The sequence below is a fragment of the Tachypleus tridentatus genome, chromosome 7, assembly GCF_004210375.1.
Source record: "Tachypleus tridentatus isolate NWPU-2018 chromosome 7, ASM421037v1, whole genome shotgun sequence".
Classification (NCBI taxonomy): domain Eukaryota; kingdom Metazoa; phylum Arthropoda; class Merostomata; order Xiphosura; family Limulidae; genus Tachypleus; species Tachypleus tridentatus.
Genome location: NC_134831.1, coordinates 42,651,768 through 42,672,420, shown reverse-complemented (window position 1 = coordinate 42,672,420; position 20,653 = coordinate 42,651,768). Strand labels below are relative to the sequence as shown.

Below are 20,653 nucleotides of genomic sequence, written 5' to 3'. Positions count from 1 at the left end.
CTTTATACGCCACGTGGTATGAAGCCATCAGCAGTGGCTTGTCAGCAGATATAAAACCTAATTTTGGAAGGGTTGCTCGAGAATTAAAGCGGGCCCTTCTATCTTTCAACGATTCAACATCATGGCCTGCAACAGCTGCTCCACCATGCCAATTGTTGAAGTGTTTCTGCAGCTTAGATGGGTTAAGTTTGCATTTGAAAGGACAGCGTCATAAAGCATGCACTGGAGTTTTTGCAGATTCTCAGTTGATCCGATGCAAGTGAAACCAAACTTCACATAATCATTATTCCATTTTCTTTTCCTTGACATAATGAAGTTTTTTGCACGAACACAGAATCCACAATGCTCTGACGACCATAGCATCACGCATGGGTTTATATACTCTGTGAAACTTTCTAGAACATTCTCAAATATACGTCACATGATGTCATCGATTAATTCTGGATACTTCTGGAAGTTTCTCGAGTCACGATCACGTGAATACATAACATAAATAAATAATAGACACTTTAAGACGGCGTTTACGAACGTAACCTAATTAGTTGTGCCGAGTATTTAGGTCACGTTTACGTTTCGTGTGTTGTTTGTTTACAGTTGTACAATAAGATTTCGATCTGCACCGGTGACGGTAGAAACGATATTTTATCGTAACAAGGTAAAAAGCTACATCTGTAACAAGAAAAATAAGAAATAAAAATCGAACGTAATTTTTAAATATATAGGACAGTACCCTTAATATAAACCAAAAAAAAAAACTGAAATGTTATCTCGCACCCCCTGGAACACTATCTCGCACCGCTGGTTGGAAACCACTACTCCAAAGGAAGGTATTAACATTGTTTTAATATAGGCTACTATCGATTATCACTTTCTTACTTGCTGTTGTTTGTTGGAGTGTAATGACAAAAGGTCATGATATCTAATCACAAATATGTTAGATGTGGAAAAAGGTGCAGCCAAAAAAGAATTGAATGTGTGACTTAAAGGAATGAAATTAAAATTGGCGGCCAAACTGGTAGCTACGCTTACAGCAATCATAAAAATTTCACAGCAAATATTCATTCAGTAGTTAGCTAGGCCGCCTATATTATTTTACGTATCATCATACCCTAAATTGAACAAAAACGCTGTCTAGCTAACTGATACGTTTGTTGGAAAATTATTACAAATACTACAAGTGTAGTTACCAGTTTGGCCGCAAATTTTGATTTCATTCCTTTAAATCCCACATTTAATCCATTTTTGGCTGCACCTTTTTTTCACACCTAAAGTATTTTTGATTAAATACTTTTATTTGTGAGAAGAGGGAGAACATTTAAATTTAGTTTTTAATATCGTTATAGAATATCAGATTTGCCTATTTTGCATCAGAGACAAAATTTTTATAATACTTGTTATAATTTTCACTAACTTCAGACACCAGAAGTTTAAGTACACGAATTACGCTTTTTGTGCTTTGATAGCTTATTGTGATGAAAAACTGCGTTTTTAGTAAAAATTGTTCATTAATTAACCTAAATTAAACTTTTATCTTGGGTATACCACAAATGCTTATCTGATTATAGTTGTTTTAATTGGTGCCAAAATACGTGACGCAAGAGGTATATGAGCAATTTTATGTGGTAAGGATTAGAGATCGTGAGAAGGTTGAATCTTAGTTTCAAGTTGGTGCATTCTCATGATAACTTCACTGTGTTACCAGAATGATATAAATTTTACGTTATTTATATACTGAAACTTCAGATGTTGTATAGAAAATATCATTTGCACTTTTTAAAAGTTACATCAAATTTTAGTTAGTCTTTATACATGTATTACTAGGTTTTCAAGCATATCATGTCCATGATAATGACAACTCACGCCTAGCCTTAAGTAGTTAGATATATATCCTTAATAGAATATTGAATAGTATTAGCAGTATTTTTAAACGTATACTAGTAGTAATAGTTGAATAACATGTTGGGACCTTACTGGGGTTATGTGAGAACGTTTTAGTTTTCAAAAGAAAATAAATTCCGCGCTTAAAATATGGAGGGTAGTGTTGACTATTTTAATATTTGTTCAATTATAGATAATTTACTAGCGTGTTCTACAAGCCAACACTCGGTGTTTGTGTATTGTTGACTCATCATATGTATAGTTATTTTTATTTACTTTTTTATTAATGAAACGACTCAATTTTTTAAAAGACATTTTTTTGTGCATCAAGGATATGCCCCTGGTTCAAAGGTAGAAAAGATGTAAGCTTATAATTTTAAATGTTTTTGAGTTTAATTACTCTATCCTTATCTCTACTGTTACTAGTATTACTGCTATTGTACTACTACAAGTCTGATAAATATATCAGCCCAGTAGATGCTTTATTCAGATTATGGCCCATTCCAAAGAATTTCCTGCAACATTGCAAGCAATACTGAGGTAAATTTAACAAACATGTCCTCAATACAATTATAAACTTAACTGAGTTGACTATGCTATTACAATGAAAAAAGAAGTGTGAAACACTTAAACGTTAATTAAAACCACAATATTAAATATCACATAGCTATCACATTTTCACGTGATGGACATCTTGAAATAACATTTAACAGTTAGAAACAACCAGTATTGCACTACAAGATGTGCCACAAAATGATTTGTGAGAATGCAGCTAGTCATAAATTTGAAATATAGAACACCATTTCTGTTTTGTGACAGATGAGATTGTGACATTTAAAGAAACTATACTAAAAAAAATGATACAGGCATAACTTGTAAGACAACAGAGGAGCAGTTAGAAGCATTAATATCTTGTTTTATAATACATGCTTTTGTAAATTTGGTGATAGTTTGCAGGTTGGTTTCCATTTTTATGTTAGTAAGAAATATAAAATGCCTTATTATCTTATAAATTACTAGCAGGAGCAAATTATAGAAATATTCTGTATTATAACACTAGGTATCTGCAATGCTTCCAACTACTATATCAAGTTAGACCTAACTTCATTTTTATTGTAGAGTTTCTTCAAACATGACCATCTTGTTTCTCATAAAACACAAATGTGTTCAGTTTATTATTAACTTCATGTCAGTGATTTGTGTTTAATTAACAGGTCTCCAACCCAGCCATTGTGATTTTTGTTTTTTAGCACATTATAAGAAGCTTTTTGAAATTATAAGTTAATATATTAAGAAAACCATTTACATCATGGCTACAAAACAAGTTTATTTGAGAGTAGAAAAAAATTCTCTGTTCATGAAATCCATAAAAGTGGAAAATGATGTTGGAATAAAGTATCAGGATCATTTTTTTACACTAAGTTTATTTCCATCAGGGAGCTAAGTTAGTTTTAAGATAGCTTGCATATATTACATTGCTCTAGCATAACTAAATACCATATGTTAATTTGGCCAGTTGATCTAAAACTATTTGTAAAACAACAGCAGCATCCTTGAAGCCAGCTGCACCCCAAATTTTAGTAACATCAGCAACAGAGGCATAACTAAGGGGGGGAACCCAAAGGGTTCTGTCTTTTCCAGAATCAAACTATATTGATCACATATAAATTTTCAGCTTTTATATGCAATAAAAATGTAAAATAATGGTTGTGCCAGTGATCAGCAAACTTTACCAGTTTATTTACCTTTCCTCCATCTATAGTGCTAACATATACCAGATCATTTCTGATATTTACCATAGAAAGCTCATGGTCAGGAAGATTTCAATTGTTGTGCCAGTGATCAGCAAACTTTACCAGTTTATTTACCTTTCCTCTATCTATAGTGCTAACATATACCAGATCATTTCTGATATTTACCATAGAAAGTTCATGGTCAGGAAGATTTCCAACATATTATTTTTTGAAGGTGGAACCAGGAGAAGTAAGGTGCCACACAGAAAGCTTGCATAGAAAATCATATCATTGTAGATTATGGAAAGAATAGTTTGTTGAATTGTATGTTGGCTAGGTTAAAAAAAAAAAAAATGTTGTTGGTGGAATTGTGTAACTTAATGGTCAGTGCTTAGGTCTTTTTTGATGAATGATATTAATGAGGTCATAATTATTGAATTGGTAAATTTTGCTAATGATATTAAACTCTATGAAATGTTTAGCTGTGTTACAGATGTAGAGGTACTACAAAATGACTTGGATTAATTGGAATCTGTAATTTTAATACCACATTCTAAGTTTGTTTTTATGGCTGGAAAACAAAATATAAATCACTTTTCCTTTGGCCAGGTGAGCATGATTTGCTCATCCAAGAAATAGAGAATCATCCCAGAAAGAAAAAGACTAAAGATGGATTAAAGTTTAAAAACATTGTATAAAATGACTTTTAGTTATAATTATATGTCATTGGAATAGGAATAATGCTGTGTTACTAGAAGAAAAGAGTTATGTCTACACAAATCAATAAGTTGGCACCACTGAGAATATAGTTTGAGTCTTCTTACATTAAAAAAAATGGATATTAATTTATTGGAAGGAGTTTGGAAAAGATGTTTTAGTGTTAACTTATTGGCTTAGGGTAATTTTCTAATTTCTTTTGAGATCCCCACCTCCCATTGACACAATAGTATGTGTGCAGACTTACAGCATTAGAAACAAGGTTTTGATACCCCTGGCAAGCAAAATGCAGATAACCCAATGTGTAATTTTGTCTTGCTTCCAAATAAACAACCAGTCTTTAGAAAAAGGAAGGGTAAAGGTAACCTTGGTGAAATAATTATCAGTGATGTCGAGAAAACCCACTTGTAGAGAAATATATTTTTATAAATATAAGGATAACCTTATTGAAGTATACCAGATTATATAGGGAATTATTAGGATAAAAGGCTGTGATTGGTTTGTGCTAGTCTATACTTAAAATATAATAGGGTGAAAGAATACAAGATTAAGATATGAAAAAAAGGTTGTGTAAACTCCAATTAAGACTTTTAATTTTTCCAGTGGGATGATTAGCTTCAGAAAGAATTGTCATTAGTAGTAGTGAAGGCTCACATTGTGGTATTTAAGGGGAGCATTAGTTAATTTCTGAATAAAAATGGTGGGTTTATAATTTATATTTTCAATTTACTATAGGAGTGTGTGTACAAAGACAGCCTTGTAGGACAAATGTTATACATATGCTATTAAAACTACAACATTCTTTTTAACAAGGAAACTCTACAAACAGATTTTAACAGCTCTCTTCAAAACTGCATATTATTAGAAAATGAACATTAAAGTTTAGAAAAACTGAATAAAAATTGGTTTTTGTGTACTTTTCCTTTCTTACATAGTTATCAAATATATTAATTATACAGTATATACAGAGTTTGATGCATTGCTGCTAAAGTTGTTACTAGTAAATAGTAAGTACTTCAAATGAGAAGAGAGACATGTAACATATTTAGGTTTAGGTTTTAAAACACTGGAAATAGTCAATATTTTTACAGAATATTCAAGAACTGAAATTTAATAACAAATTAATGTAACAGGAATTATTGCAATAAATTGATTTATAATTTCATATTTTAGTGACCATAAGGTTTCTATTGTTAAATATTAATAGAGAAAGCTGAATTCATTGCTTAATTTTCTTCTGTTTCTTTCTTTTTGTGTATAGATACAGAGCTGTGTAACAAGAAGTATTTTGATAATCTCATTTTATTTGTTTAATCATTAGTGAATTCTGTTGGGAATCTGTTGAGAAAGATGTCTGTTGAACAGACACCCAATGAAGAAATATTTCAGATTGATCAGGGTTTATTAAACAAAGACAGCTATAATAGTTTTCCAGTTTTCTCTGTTGATTGTTTTAAGGTGGGATGTAGAAGTAATGAGACAGATCTCTTAAAGTCTCCTGATTTGTGGGGAATAAATGTAGAAGGTGAATGTAATATCACAAGTCTCCAAGAATCTGATGGGCTTGAATTTCATGAGAAAACAGTCTTTGATTCCCAGTGTTCATTATCCCCATGGGATGCCCCAGTTGAATTGGATAATCTTAGAATGGATGATGTGTTCCAAGTGGAAAAGGATGATCTTATCCAAGGGCCTACTTTAGCAGAACTGAATGCCAAAGATGAATATGTATTTGATGCTTTGGAATTTGATCACTGGCCTCATTCAATTGAAGATCAAAATGTATTAAAATGCAATTCATCAAATAATACATTTCAGACAAAGCCAGCAAAAGATACTCAACATTTGTCTCTTGCCAAATATGACACCAGACCTGTAACTCTTTCAGTGGATTCTGTGATGCCTTCTCACCAGAGAAATGTTTGTTTTTCTTCCAAGTCTGCTGAAAGTGCAAGAGTATATTCTAAGGTTGGAAGTATATCCTTTCCAAAGACTGATGCGTTAAAGTTCGACAGTTCCTGCATGTCCAAAAATGTTGAGTCTTCTACTCAAAACCTTTCTCTCTCTACCAGTAATAAACAGATTCCCAGCAAAACCAAGATTGAAGCGTGTAATCTAAACATGCCAGTTGATGAATGTGCAGATAATAGTGATGATGAAATAAACACTAAAAGTAGTAAGTATATGTAGATCATATTTCATAAAACTTGTTTATATGTTAGCAATGCACTAAACATGTTAATAGTTATTTTAAATTTATACTTGTTGTGTGGTTGTAAATAAAAGGTAAAAAATTATTAATTTCATTCTTAATAAATGATTGAACTCAAATTTTTGTCTTGATGCTGAACTTTTGATGTTCTTAACTTATTTTCTTCTCTCTGTTTGATATATTGTCCTTCAACTTTACTTTTAAAGTAATTATAGTTAATAAATGAAGAAAATTAATAATTTGGTTGGATTTGTAACTTGTACATTAAACTAAAAGATTAAATTATTACACAAGTAGAAAAATAAATTTATTCTTTCACACTGATATTAGAAATACTTTCAGTAGATTGTTTTAGTTAGAGGCTTTGATTGCCAATAGTTTGTTAAATATTGCAAAGGCAGTTTTTATTAAATAAAGATAATAAAAATGCTATTTTAAAAGCTTTTGGAAATCTGTTAACTCTCATAGTAACGGGATTGATAATTTCATTGGTTTGAATCTAAGTGAATACTTTCAAGAGAAATGAAATCAGAGATGATGTAAAATATATAAAGAACAATTCCTCATAGATATCTAATAAAAAAAATGGTTTGTATTAGTTTTCGTAAAGGCTTTATTACTTGTGTGTGTGTTTTTCTTATGGCAAAACCACAATGGGCTATCTGCTGAGGCCACTGCTTTATTACTAGTATTGTTATCATCTTTAATGATACTGTATGTACATGCCAAATTTACAGGCCTGCAAATTTAAACTTCATAAAATTTGTTTTGGGTTTAATAATGGAATTTCCATAATTCAGTTATGCTGATTTGAAAATAATATTCTTTTTTTCTATCGTCTAGGGATTTGTTACAAATGAGGAATAAAACTTACTTAGACCAAGTTATTATTTCGTTTACAACATTGTACATTTTTTTTATTATGTTTGTTCCTCAAAATACATGTAAAATCTGCCTTGTAGTCTCAAAACTAAGTCATGTGTTCTTTGGAGCATCTTGTTTCAATGACCAGCAGTAATGAGCCATCATGCCTGATGTTCCACCTTCCATGATACTTTTTTTCCATTCATCTGATGTCATAAAGAAACCTTTCTCCTTATTTTTCACTGACAGCACTAAGATTTCAAGAGAAATGCGAGTGTAAGAAATGAACTTTTAAGCTCGTGTTACAAGTTTTTGAATTTATTGAAAATGTTATTGACAATGTTTTGATAATTTGGGTTCTTGTTGTTTCTTAAAACTTTGTCAATAACATCTTTCAAGGCAATCCATGCTTCTTTTTCGTCTTTCCTCATTGTGCATCATCTGCAGTTAATTTTCTAATCTAAGGCCCATCAAAAATCTCCTATAAGTTTGGCTTCTGAAAGAACTAGGAATTGCCTACATAAGTACTTAAAACAGTGCCATCTTTATCTAAAGCATTTACAAACTGCTTCATCAAGCCCAGTTTTATGTGAAGTGGAGGTAAGAGGACTATCTTTGTACCAATGAACTTCCAATGTATTTTAACCCTGGTATCTGGCTGATTCTGCATAGCCTTTACTTCAGTGCTGATTTTGTGCTGTACTGTCCCATTCACACAAAACACATGAAAATTTTGTGTAACAACATACAAAAGATTTAAATTTTCACACAGTATTCAACCATGTTTTGTATTTTACTTTATTAATAAGAACTTAGAGATTTTTATATGTTTTCTTGGAGTGAATTGATTGAGCAGTAGGAACAGATGCACACATGTTACCACTGTGAAGGAGGACATGTTTCTTTTAAAGGAATCAATGAACAATTATCACTCATATACTGCAGCTCCTAGCAATGAAATTAATTCAGCAGTATTGTTGCAATAAGCCAATGAATCTTACTGCAAACAGAATGGTATAATCTATTCTACACGATATTTGTATCAGTAAAATGATGTAAAGAAAGTAATTTCTTAGCCTGAAGTCTGGACTCCAAAATTTCTGAAGAATCCTTTGGAAGGCCCAAATTTCTCACCAAATCATTAAGTTAACTTTGTGTGAAAGATTGTGGTTCACCAGACATTTCAGGTTAATGATTCTTGTTATATCTGTTTACATCATCTTCAGAATCAGATGAAATTGTATCAATAGTCTCTGGTGGAGAAGGTATAGACACATCAGGTCTATGAGCAGCAGGTCTTATAGCAGATTAAAAATTTCCTTTTCATTTTGAGTGTTATAGTCTTGCACATTATTTGAGCAAAAATTGCAGTCATCTTGTGGTCTCTAGGCTCATGGCAGATCATTGGAATTTTGAAAAGGCAAAGATTTTTTCTCACTTTTAATCCATTGTCTCAACTCTATGGTGTAAATAGGGCAGAATTTGTGTGGAGCCTATGATTTGTCTTGATCCCCAAGTTTTATTCCAAAATAGGTGTAATATTGTTTTTTGATTAATTCTGTAATGCTTTGGCTTTGTTTCCTTATAACAAATTTAGTACAAATATCTCAGAATATGTTTGGGTATTTTACACAACTTCTTTTTGCTGTAAAAATGAATAAACATTATTGAAAGGTAAAATGTCAAAGTGCACACATCTAGAAATGACATGTCATGTGGCCTGTTAAGCATTTCTATACTAGTGGTATGTTTTTTGTGGGTTCTGGAACATTTGATAAGATTCACGTCATGAGTGGTCTTAAGAAATTTATAGCCAGTGTTTGTTAGTATTTTAAGCATAACAACATGTGACCCAATTTCAATGAAAATGATTCCCTAATGTAAAAGTACATGTGACATTTTGCAAAAAATCTTTACACGATAGAAAAATATTTACATTTTCGGATCAGTTTACAAGAATTACTGTAGAATATGTAAAAATTTTGAGTTAATAAAATCATTGTAGCCCTGTGTTATTTATGCTTTTGTTGATAAATCTCTGGACTTTAGCTGTTGACAAACTATTCTTTAAAGGATTAAATTATTTTCTAATATAGTACATCACTATATAAAGATACAGCTATTCTTTTATATGCAAAAATATTTTTACCATGACACGAGTCTTAAGCTCCCAATCAACATGGTTCAACTGTCTCACTTGTGTGAATTATTATGCAACATACTATCCTGACATGACTCCCTCTATGCAACATACTATCCTGACATGACTCCCTCTATTCAGTTTTACCAAACTATTGGCAGTGCTGGTATTAAAATGTTTTTAATTGTGCTTTTTGATCATATTTTTTAGACTTTGTGAATGTTTAGAAATATTTTTTCCACATTGATTGAACTACCTTGTAATTTTTTCTAAAATGAAATTGTTATTCTTATTTTTCAAACATTCACAGATGTATAGATAACTCACTATTTTTTATAGTTTTTAAATTTATTCATTTTAACACTGTTGTGTTTGTTTATTCATTTTCCTCTTTAACAATGAATTTCAAAGTCCGAGTTACCACTTTAGAGGTAATACCGTCTGCCAGCGCACTTACATAGGCTGCAAGTATTGGGAATTCAACTGAATGAAAGAATGATCCATATACAAGATGATAATCTTCTCCTGATGTTGTCCATTTTCTTCCTGAACATTCCAAACCTGTACAATATGACAAGGAGTTTGACAACTTTTTTCCTCCACCTGATTTTCCCATGTCTTCCTTACACCTCTACTGGAGAATCAGCTAGATCTGATACAGGTTTTTTAGACACAATTTCTCAGGTGAGTTCTGTTTTATCAATTTCTCCAATTTCTTATAATCCTTTTCCTTCCTTAGTATTTTCTCTTTCTCTCTTCCCTAGATTTTGGGGTTCATGCAGAGTATTTTATATTTGATACATGAAGGTACTAGCATGCCTCACCCTCATTGAACTTCAAATCAGTTTTCTTTAGCTTATCATCAGATGAATTACCCTTTCTCCTTTCTGAACAGTTGAAATTGGTTTTTCCAGTGTGTAGGGCAGACCTTGATTATCCTACTCATTTACCCTGTACCAAGTTTTCTCAACTTTATATTACCCTATCAACTCTCCTATAGTACTTATCCACCTTCTATTCGAGGCATTCCACTGAGATCCTGAGGATATTTTGAAAAATACTCTCTCCCTGATTACCTCTACATTGACATGTTTGTTTTCATCATCCCTTTCCTTACCCACAGGGTTTCTCTGTTGTTGGAATCTTCTGGGGAGAGACTGTATTGACTCATATATGAGACTTAAATACTTTTCCTTTTTTCCAATGGTCTTTTTTAGATATTCCTGAGAATTTAGAATCCTTTATAGAATAAGTGAGACAGCAATTGACCCTTCATCTTTGGTTGATGTTTTGTCTGATTCTGAGCCGATACAGTACCCTTTTATGTTTCTAGTCCCACTCATTCCCATCCTATAACAGTTTATCTCTAGGTGTTCCTCCACTCATTGTATTATTCAACACAGATGAACATGTTGCCAACAGTACTGGTGAGTACCCTGGGGTCATGGTCTAGTGGGGACTTGCTTAACTGATTTTGTTCCATTGTGGTACAACTTTGTTACAGGTCTTTGGGTATTGTCAGAAGGACTTGTTATCCATTTTCACTCTCATTCTCCATTATCTTAGATACCCATATCCTTTCAATGTCCAGTATTCATCTTCTTTCATGACATGTTCCACGTGTATTCAACTTTGTTACACCTTGTTTTTACCAAACGAAATTCATCTGACTGAGTGGTCTTCAGATTGTCATGTTTCTCATAGGTTATGCCTTTGTGTCATATCTCTAAATACCATATTACTTCTGTTTTGGTCTTCAGTTTCTTGTCTACTTGTACTGGTTGCCAGTGCTTTCAGCCATGATTGAACCAACAAATACCTTTATGTTTCTCCTCCTATCCATCAATTTTCCAGAGTGATTCCACTTATCCACACCATTCCATGTGAAGTTCTTCTGATTGTTCTTTACTGGTCAGCACATCAGCCATAGTTTCTGTGTGTTTCAGCTCCAGTCTGCTCCATCATTGGGTCGTTCTCTTACTCTGTCCTTCAACGTCAACCTCTTGTTACCAGCACTTCATCCAACCCTTTCTACCTTCCATCTTCACAGTTGGGTTTTATCTGTTCCTTGATAAGGAGACACAGATTGTTAAGAAGAGTCCCTTTATTTTCAGGGTGTTCTATTTGTCCTTTCTTTATGAATGTTTATCAACATAAATGGAATATATTCTGCCATTGGTCTTTAGGTTGGGAGTTCTCAACCTGCTTGACCCACTGTTCTCTCTTCTTACAGATTTCTTCACTTGGCTGTTTGATCAGAAGACTTCTGTCTCCTTGATCTCAGGTTATCAGGCTACCTTCTACCTTTTTTATTTGTACCATGAAGTTTTTACTTCTCATACCTTCAATATATTGTTGCATTCCTTCCAGATTAGTTGACCTCCTCAACATGTCCTTCTGGATTGACTTGTCAGTCTGGTTCTTCACTGCCTTACTTTATCTTCATTTGAGCATCATTCCTTGAGTTTGTGTTTTCACTCCTCCCTTAAGACTTATTTCCTTCTCTTTGCTTTTGAATATTGTCAGTTGGACTTGCCATCAACATTTTATGCATCATTCTACATATATTCTCCTTTATTGAGATCAGTCTTTCCTTCCCAAAACTTCAGTGGTATGTGAGGGTAATTCCTTATTCTCACCTATTTCCTTTCCATTTTCCACCTCTATTTCTGGTCTGATCTGAATAGACTTTTATGTCCCAATCATGCTCTTTGTATTGATTTTGCCTGCACTGCTTCCTTCCATGATGTCAATTCCCATCACTTCATTCCATGGTAACTATCATCTGTTACTGAACTTTCTCCTTTCACCCTTACCAGTTAGGTTCAGCTTTTAATTCAATTGACTTATTGTTACTTTTCTCATTCCTGTAATTTGTTTCAGGTGCCTTCTTACCAAATTAGACACTTTACCCTTTCCCTGGCATCTCTGTTGTCCATTGGAGTAAATTCTTCAGTGAAGGCATCCTCCTGAACATGATCAATATACATGATGCAAATAATACTGAATCTATTCAGTTTTGAGAGTTAGAGGTAATGTTATACTGGTGCAGATGACGAGATGTCCTCCAGTCTAATGCTTCATCTTGGAAGGGGTTATCTAAGGTGGTGGTGTAGCTTTGGAGTGAACAACCAAAATTGCCATTCACCACTTTGATTTGGATCCCTTTTCCTCCCTCCTAACCCACATGGATGTGAGGTCAGTTACCAGTGGCAGAGTATTGGATTCAAAGCTGGACCAATTAACATATTTCCTCATACATGTTATACAGGTATTTATTTTCTCATTCATTTGAATTCAGGTTCATTGCTTTCATGTTGTGAATCACAGTGGATGAGCATGTGTGTTACTATGGTTCTTCCTTTTGCACTATTCCTTGAAGATTTTCATATATCAAGGATGGTATTGTGTTGGGGTGGTTTCTGTCAGAGTAATATTGAGTAGGATACTTCTCAATACAGGGACATTTGGATGTCAGATTCCCAGTTCAATAAAACATTTTATCACTTTGCTATCATCTGCCCTGTTCACAGATAGGTATGATATTTCCTTTCAGTCTGCTGAACTTGAGGTGAAGGTTATATGATCCTCTTTCCTATCCCTATCAGATGGCTATGTTTTGAATTGCAGTTGACTTGTCACTAGAACCCCTCTACAGATTCTGTGTTCACTACTGAATTGTATGCCATTTTTCTTGCCCTGGATCACGTAGAAGCTATGCAGTACACGAACTGTACTATTTATACTGACTCTCTTAGCTCTCTGCTGGCCCTGTAGTTACTTCACATAAGTTCTCTCCCTATTCTCATCAGTATTCAAACCCAACTGGATACCAAGCCATGTTGGTATTCATAGGAACAAGCTCACTGACACTGTAGCCCTCTCTGCTCTGATACTATCACTGCCATGCCTGTTCCATACATGTACTACAGCCTTGTGCTCAAGATGCTGCTTCGTGCCACTTGGCAGTCAGCATGGAGTGAACAACATGAAAAGCTTTTCTAGATAAAACCTATTGGACATTGGTTGTCTTGTTTCTATAAGGACGGGAAGAAGGAAGTTGTCCTAACTAGACTATGCATTGGTCAAAGTTTTTTAACTCATCATTTTCTTTATGGTACTGAAACACCAGTGTGTGGTTTATGTGACACTCAAGTCACAATAGCCCACATTTTACTGTTATGCCGTTGTTACAATCACAAGCAATGGTACCATTTTAGACGTGTTTTTACTCTGAGTTTTTAACCCTGATGTTGGGCAGTGTAATTAGCAATGATGACACTTGACCACGTTACAAATGTTTTTAATTTCTTTTTTTAAGGTCTGTTGGCCTTTTTAATTCTATTTACATTTTTATCCAATGCTAGGCCATTGTTTTTGTTTTAACTTAATTTCACTTTATGCATTATAATACTTTCACTGTTTTGTTTTTTTGTTGTTGTTGTTTTTATCAGTTGTTTGGTGTAGATAACCTAGTTGCTTTACATCATAAAATGCCAAACAACAACAATAACTTGCCACTAGTATTATCTTCTTTCCTACCTCCATATGAATGTTGGTTTCCAGCAGCTAGGTTTTAGAAACGTAGTGGACTTGCTGATGGTATGATCCTCATTCTACCTCCCCATGGATGTCACTTCCCACTGGCCAAGTTTTGGATGCAATTGATTTTCCATGTACAGTCTATCTCGACCTAGCAAATTTACTCTTTGGGGCACATTCTTTGTACTCTCACCCACATTACTGACTTCAACAACTCTGAATGAAAAGTGATCACCATGTGCAGTTTCAAGTTACATTAACATAACCACTACAACCTCTCAAATACATATCTAAAGTTTTCAAAATCTGTATATATTATATCTGGTATTTTTTGTAGTCTAATGTAAACATTTGTGAAATTAACATTGTAGTGTAACATGAAAAGTTGATAATGCTGATATCAAAGTCATAAAACCATGTTGAATGGCACACTAAATTGTTGGGACATGTACACTTTGACCCCCAACTTTTGCACATGGGTTAAAGACTTGTTTAGAAACTGATAGTAGATTGTGCTAATAAATGTAAGGCTAAAGTTATATTTTATTGTGTGTTAATTATAGAAAGCCCTCTATTATGCAAATATAAGCCTAAGTAGACATGTGATTTCTGTTGTGAAGTTTAAGGAATGTTAAACATGAACATAAATAGTGAAATAAACACAGTAATATTGTTGTGATGATTTCTGTTGTTGTCCAGGTTAGATTATTTAGTAAACAAAATAATTGAAAGTGAAAAAAGTGTTTTATTTCTCAAGTACCATTTTAAGAGTATCAGTGTTCACTGATAGACCTAGCTACAACTTGCACAAATTTTGCTAGCTAATTTCATATCTATTCTTTAATGGAAACCAAAACTCAGTCTTCATAGTGTTGGCTGACAAAAACAGACAAACTAAGTTGTACTAACTGCTCATTAACTGACTTCATAAAACTAGTTAATTCAGTAACTCACTCATAATAACTTTTTAAACTTTGAAGAAAGTACCAGACATTTATGACCATGCCCATTATAATACATTAAAATTCCATTTAACAACAGCGTAACTATACTTTAAAAAAAAAAGGCTACACCACCACCACCACCTCCCTGGATTGTAAGTCGCTTGAACAATCACATTCTGCAGGAAAAAAAGGTTGAGGTATTAAAGGTACACTTCCTTAACCAGCAGCAATTTGTAATGAACAATGTTAATAGTCATATTTATAAAGATTAAAATCCTTAAATCGTTACTGGTTTTTAAGGTGAGGCTTTGGGAACACTTACTGAAATTTGCTGTTGATTTAACTTGATCATTGCTACTGCAGGAATAGAAATAATGAAATAAAATTGCATTCGCTCGTGTGAAAATTATCAGGTAGATTACATTTTATTGTGAATTTTATTATTATTATATAATTCATACAATATCTTAACTTTCATTGATCATAGCTAAAGGAATGTTGATAGACTGTGCATTCTCGATTGGGAAAGCCAACTAAAAAGATGAAATTACACAAGCAGAGTTAAATTCATTGAGAATAAAATATTTGATCCATGTATTGGTCATAATGTGTATTATATTCAGCAGAGATACAATTCGGAATTGAATGAATTGGATGGTTGCCATTGTAAATTACTTCTTGTGTACTACAATTTTGTTGTTAGATATTTCAGTCACTCTTCTTATGACATTTTTTCTTGGATGCTAAATAACGATTCAAAGTACAAAACTACCTTACACAGCATTATATGGTTACATTTTGTCTTGCAATAATGCATTTCATACATTACTTCATGCTTGTTCTGGTGCTGAGACTTTTATCTTTACACATTTCATAAGCATTTTTTTTTTCATTTAGAGTAAAACTGTTTTCTAATTTTAATATATTGTTTATTTGATTTTTATGTGGTTTGTTGTGATCTCTTGCTTTTATCTTACTAAAAAAAACAACTTTGCTTTCTTTTTCAGAAGTTTTAATACAGTTTTTTTTAACCTAGACAAGGCTCGGGTCTTTGTATACTTTGTATCAAAAGTTCAAAATGTAATTACTGTTCTGTTTCCTCAGTGACTTTTTCCTGTTGATCTGTTTTTGTTGTTGATGTCTCATGTCTTATTGGCATCCTTAGGTTGAGTACTATTGGTTTGAAGAAGGATCTATTTTGAGTTACTCTCTGAGAACTTGATGAGATGAATTGCAGGACTTGTGTCTTTGCTGTATAGTAAAACTTCAGTTTTCTGATATTACTGCATTATAAACAGACTGTGTTTTAAGTGTTGAGATTTTACTTTTAGATTTTATCAAACATTAGAGTTAGGAAGATTAACCATTTTTCTGTGGGTCACAGGTCAAAGGATGTCATCAAGTTTGTTGACTTTCATTCAAGATTTTATGGAACTACCATTTTATGAATTTATATTAGTAAGTTTAGAATCAAATTGTAGATTATAATAAAAACTTTAATATTATATATATGTTAATTTCTTAATTTAAAGTAAATGTTAAAAATACTTCTAAATATAGATTGTAAGAGTCATGGTATGTTGAATGCAGCACTGTTTAAAATTAGGTGTTTGTGATGTGAAAATACTAAGTATAGTTTCATACTAAGTAAGGAATCAAATTACTTATATTATCAAGGTTGAATATACAGTAAGAACCTTGTATCTTTTATTTTGCTGAGATATGGCTCATGTACTGAATCAGTGTTCCCATTTACTTTCTATTTTTTGAAAATAGTCTCTAATATACTTACTTCATTATATGACATGTAAATAACCAATCAACAGTTTATAATGTCCCCAGAATGGTTATTGCCCCACAATTTTAATCTGTGAAAAGGCTTCCACGTTCTTTCCATCCAAGTTTTACAAGGAGGTAGATTTTGTCTTTAGTCTGCTTGAAGTTTCATATTTTTTTAATGTAAATACATCTTAATTATTTAGCTTAATAAATTATAGTGTAGTTCTGTAGTATCAGTGTAGTTATTTATGATTTTGTGGTTATTCAGCTGTATAAATCTAAAAATATTTTCTTTGGTATCTTCCATATGTGAAGATTTAAATTTTGGCAACTGATGTCCAGCAGCAACAGAGTACAAAGGTTGTAGTGAGAAGAGATAATAGTTTGCTTAGCTTCTTGATTTATTGTTCTATATTTTAAGAGAAATAAGCTTAATTTATTTCTAAATAGTAATAATCTGTATACATGTATACAATACATAACAATTGAAATGTGACTGTATATTACAAAATACTAGTTCACTAAAATTTAGCCAAAACAGGGAAGACTAAAGATTTATATAACTGTATACATAACATGAGTCCACATATACCTTGTCAGTGCAAGTTATGTAATGTTAGCTAGACATGACTGGAAGATCAATATAGTAAAAAATAATGTATATAAATAAATGTGTAGTGTTATAAGACTTAATCTACTTAAACCTAACATTGACATTTTTGTGTTATAACATGTAGTCATTTTAGCAAGAAAAAAAGCATAATTTATATTTATTTCTTAATTTTTAGTGACAGTTGTGAGTTTGGTAGAGTGGCATACCTCACACAGTTAGAGTATAGAAAATAATAAAATATAAAGCCTTACTAAAAGCAAACATTTGAAATGTATTTAGGAGATTCTAGAGATTACACAAATAATATTTGAGATTTTTGGAACAAAGAATAGTTTGTTTTTTTTAAATCATAACATGAAATCACTTTGTACTCAGACTAGTAATAAAAAAAGACTGTTTTCACAAATAAATCTTCAGTAAAATATTTCATTAAAAGGTCTGATTTCTTGTATACTAAATACATGTAATCTTTACTAAAAGTCTACCAAATTTTGTGGAGATAAACATGCTGTACCATATATTATAGTGCAAATACTTGTACAGATGTGTAGATAAACTTGTGTATATTATACTGAGTCCATAGTGAAATCATTAATAAAACAAGAAGTTTTTAAAACAATCATTTTAAATATGTGGTTTACTTTATAATAAACATGTAGTTCAAAATAGGATAATACCAACAGAAATAACTTAAACACTTTGATAGTACGTAGAATAGTTATACATTTATGCATATTTGTTTATTGTTTACAAAGTTACTTTTCATTTTAAATACTTGTTTAATAATATATGATGGGGTCTTGTAATCATTTCCTGGAATAATGCAGGACCTAAATTTAAATGAGCTCTGGTTACCTTGTTTATTTGTATATTTCTGTGAACATTAGAGTTAGGAGAATTAAACTTTAAAAACTTTTGAAAACTTGTCATAAGAAATTTAGTACAAAATTTGTTGTCAGCTTCTATAAAATTAAATCTAAAAAATATGATGAACTATGATTTATGTAATCTATTTCTTCTTAGAACATTAATGCTGCAGGAATAGCAACTGTCACAGTTAGTATGAAGTATTGAAAATGCCAGTGTTTCTTTTATTTACATGCATAAAACTTCTTATTCATTGTAAATTAGATTTCAATTAAAAGTGAAGTGAATTATAATTTAGCTTTTATTTTATCATTCTAGATTTTCTTGAAAGCAGTGAAAAAAAAGAGAGTTCTTTTGAGCTAAATGGTTCACGTAGAAACATCCATCAGTGCAAGAAAAGGAAATTACGACGTTATTTTTGGCAATATAACTCTCAGTCAAAAGCTGAAAATAATCCTCTTTGTGTTTCAAGAGATGACCCACATGTACTGACTAACATTACTGATCCTGTTTTCAATGATGGATGTTCTGGGACCAGTGTGAGGCATCCAGGAAAGGCCAGGAGAGGTGATGGAAATGACTTAACTCCAAATCCACATAAACTGTATAACATTGGGCTTAAGCTAAAGCAGTTAAGTCAGGAAATAAAGGAACTAACACAAGGAGCAAGTATTTCAGTTGGTGCAAAACCAAAATCTCGCAAGGAAAAGAACAAGTTAGCATCCAGGTAAAGAAGTTTACACTACTTCCATAAGTAACAAGTGTTAGAACAGTCTTTGTTAAGGGCCTCATCTCCATTTCTATATAAAATACAATGTTAACTCTAATTTTTTCCAACTTACAAATAATTAAAAAGTAATTTCAGTTAATGTTCTGTTGTTGTTGATGAAAGATCTGAGGAAAAAAACTATTTCTGCATCAGTTTTTACAGTCTTAAAAAATTGTGCTCATTTATTTTTTAAATGTATCTGGAACCTTCTACCATAAGATGCTGTATTAATTCCTTCATAATTACTGTCTTGTCCAGCAAATTGAAATCATTAGTAGAACTGGGTGACTAAATACATTAATCAATATAATTACAGGTATCAAAATATAATGTTCGCTCCACATGTACAGCAGTAAGTCTGCAGATTTACAACGCTAAAATCAGGGGTTCGATTCCCTTTGATGGGCTCAGCAGATAGCCCAATGTGGCTTTGCTATAAGAAAAAATGCATGCAAAATATAAATTTTAGCATTATAAATCGTTAAGCAATCTATTAACCTTATTTTATTTGATTCAAGTTAACTTTCTTTTGGACTGTTGGCTGAAAGGAAAGGTAATTGGCTGCCAGCAGCTCTTGGGTTACTTTCTTGTTTTTGCTAATCGGGGATATCATGATTTGAGGAACACTACTAATCAGTCAGTCATGTAATTGATTATTAGGCCTGTCAATTAATCAGTTAGCAAGTATCACTAATTCACCAGCTCTGTTCATGGATATGGAAAGGTACAGTTTTGTGTAATGATTGAGGTACATTTTAATTATACAGGGTGTTTGGAAAGTCACTGTGCACTTATATATTTGTTAACAGATAAAACTGCACAGTGACTTTCCGAAAACCCTGTATATGTATATATAATGTACAGATCATGTTTTTATAAATTTAAAATAAAGATTGGTGTAAAACATTAGAAATGTAATTTGAAGTCTAAGTAAATGATCAAAACTAGTTTATAGCACTAGGTTCCACTGCAGTCAAGTCAAAGTGAAGATTTATTTTTAACATGTTCTTATGTGATTATTGCACCGTTTTATGGTGCAGTGACAACTATGCTTGTCTTCACTGCTAGTTCAACCTCCACTGTAGGAACTTTCATCTAGTGTATAGGAATGTCTTGGTCATAGATTGTGAAGCAACACAACATGGCCAAAAGTATGTGGACACTCAACCATTTCACCTGTAACTGTTTGTTGAATATCTCACTCTAAGTCCATTGGCATTAATATGGAGTTGGTCACCCCATTTGCTGCTATAATAGCCTTTGCTCTTCTGGGAAGGCTTTTCACCAGATTTCAGAATATGGCTGTGAGGATTCACTCCTATTCAGCCACAAGAGTATTAGTGAGGTCAGGTGCTGATGTTGGGCAAGAAGGTCTGGCTTGCAGTCGGTGTTCTAGTTGATCCCAAAGGTGTTCAGTGGGGTTCTGTGCAGGCTAGTCAAGTTCTTCCACACCAACCTCAGCAAACCAAGTCTTTATGGACCTTGCTTTGTGCATGGAGGTATTGTAATACTAAAACAAAATAGGTCCTTCCCCAAACTGTTGCCACAAAGTTGGAGCTTGCAATTCTCTAGAATGTCATTGTATGCTGTAGCAT

At 32.6% G+C, this 20,653-nt stretch overlaps 1 protein-coding gene across 6 annotated transcripts in view; it reads left to right on the top strand.

The window, feature by feature from the left end:
- The first annotated feature begins 1,413 nt into the window (after positions 1-1,413).
- LOC143255528 (uncharacterized) overlaps positions 1,414-20,653 on the top strand; it is a 57,049-nt gene continuing 37,809 nt past the window's right edge. For 3 of the 6 annotated variants that reach the window (XM_076511343.1, XM_076511342.1, XM_076511347.1), the window contains exons 1-3: positions 1,628-1,664; positions 5,650-6,504; positions 18,608-19,016. In XM_076511343.1, the coding sequence (XP_076367458.1) occupies position 1,664; positions 5,650-6,504; positions 18,608-19,016 (1,265 nt within the window). In that variant the 5' untranslated portion in view covers positions 1,628-1,663. The other 3 variants (XM_076511346.1, XM_076511344.1, XM_076511345.1) reach the window with 3 other exon arrangements.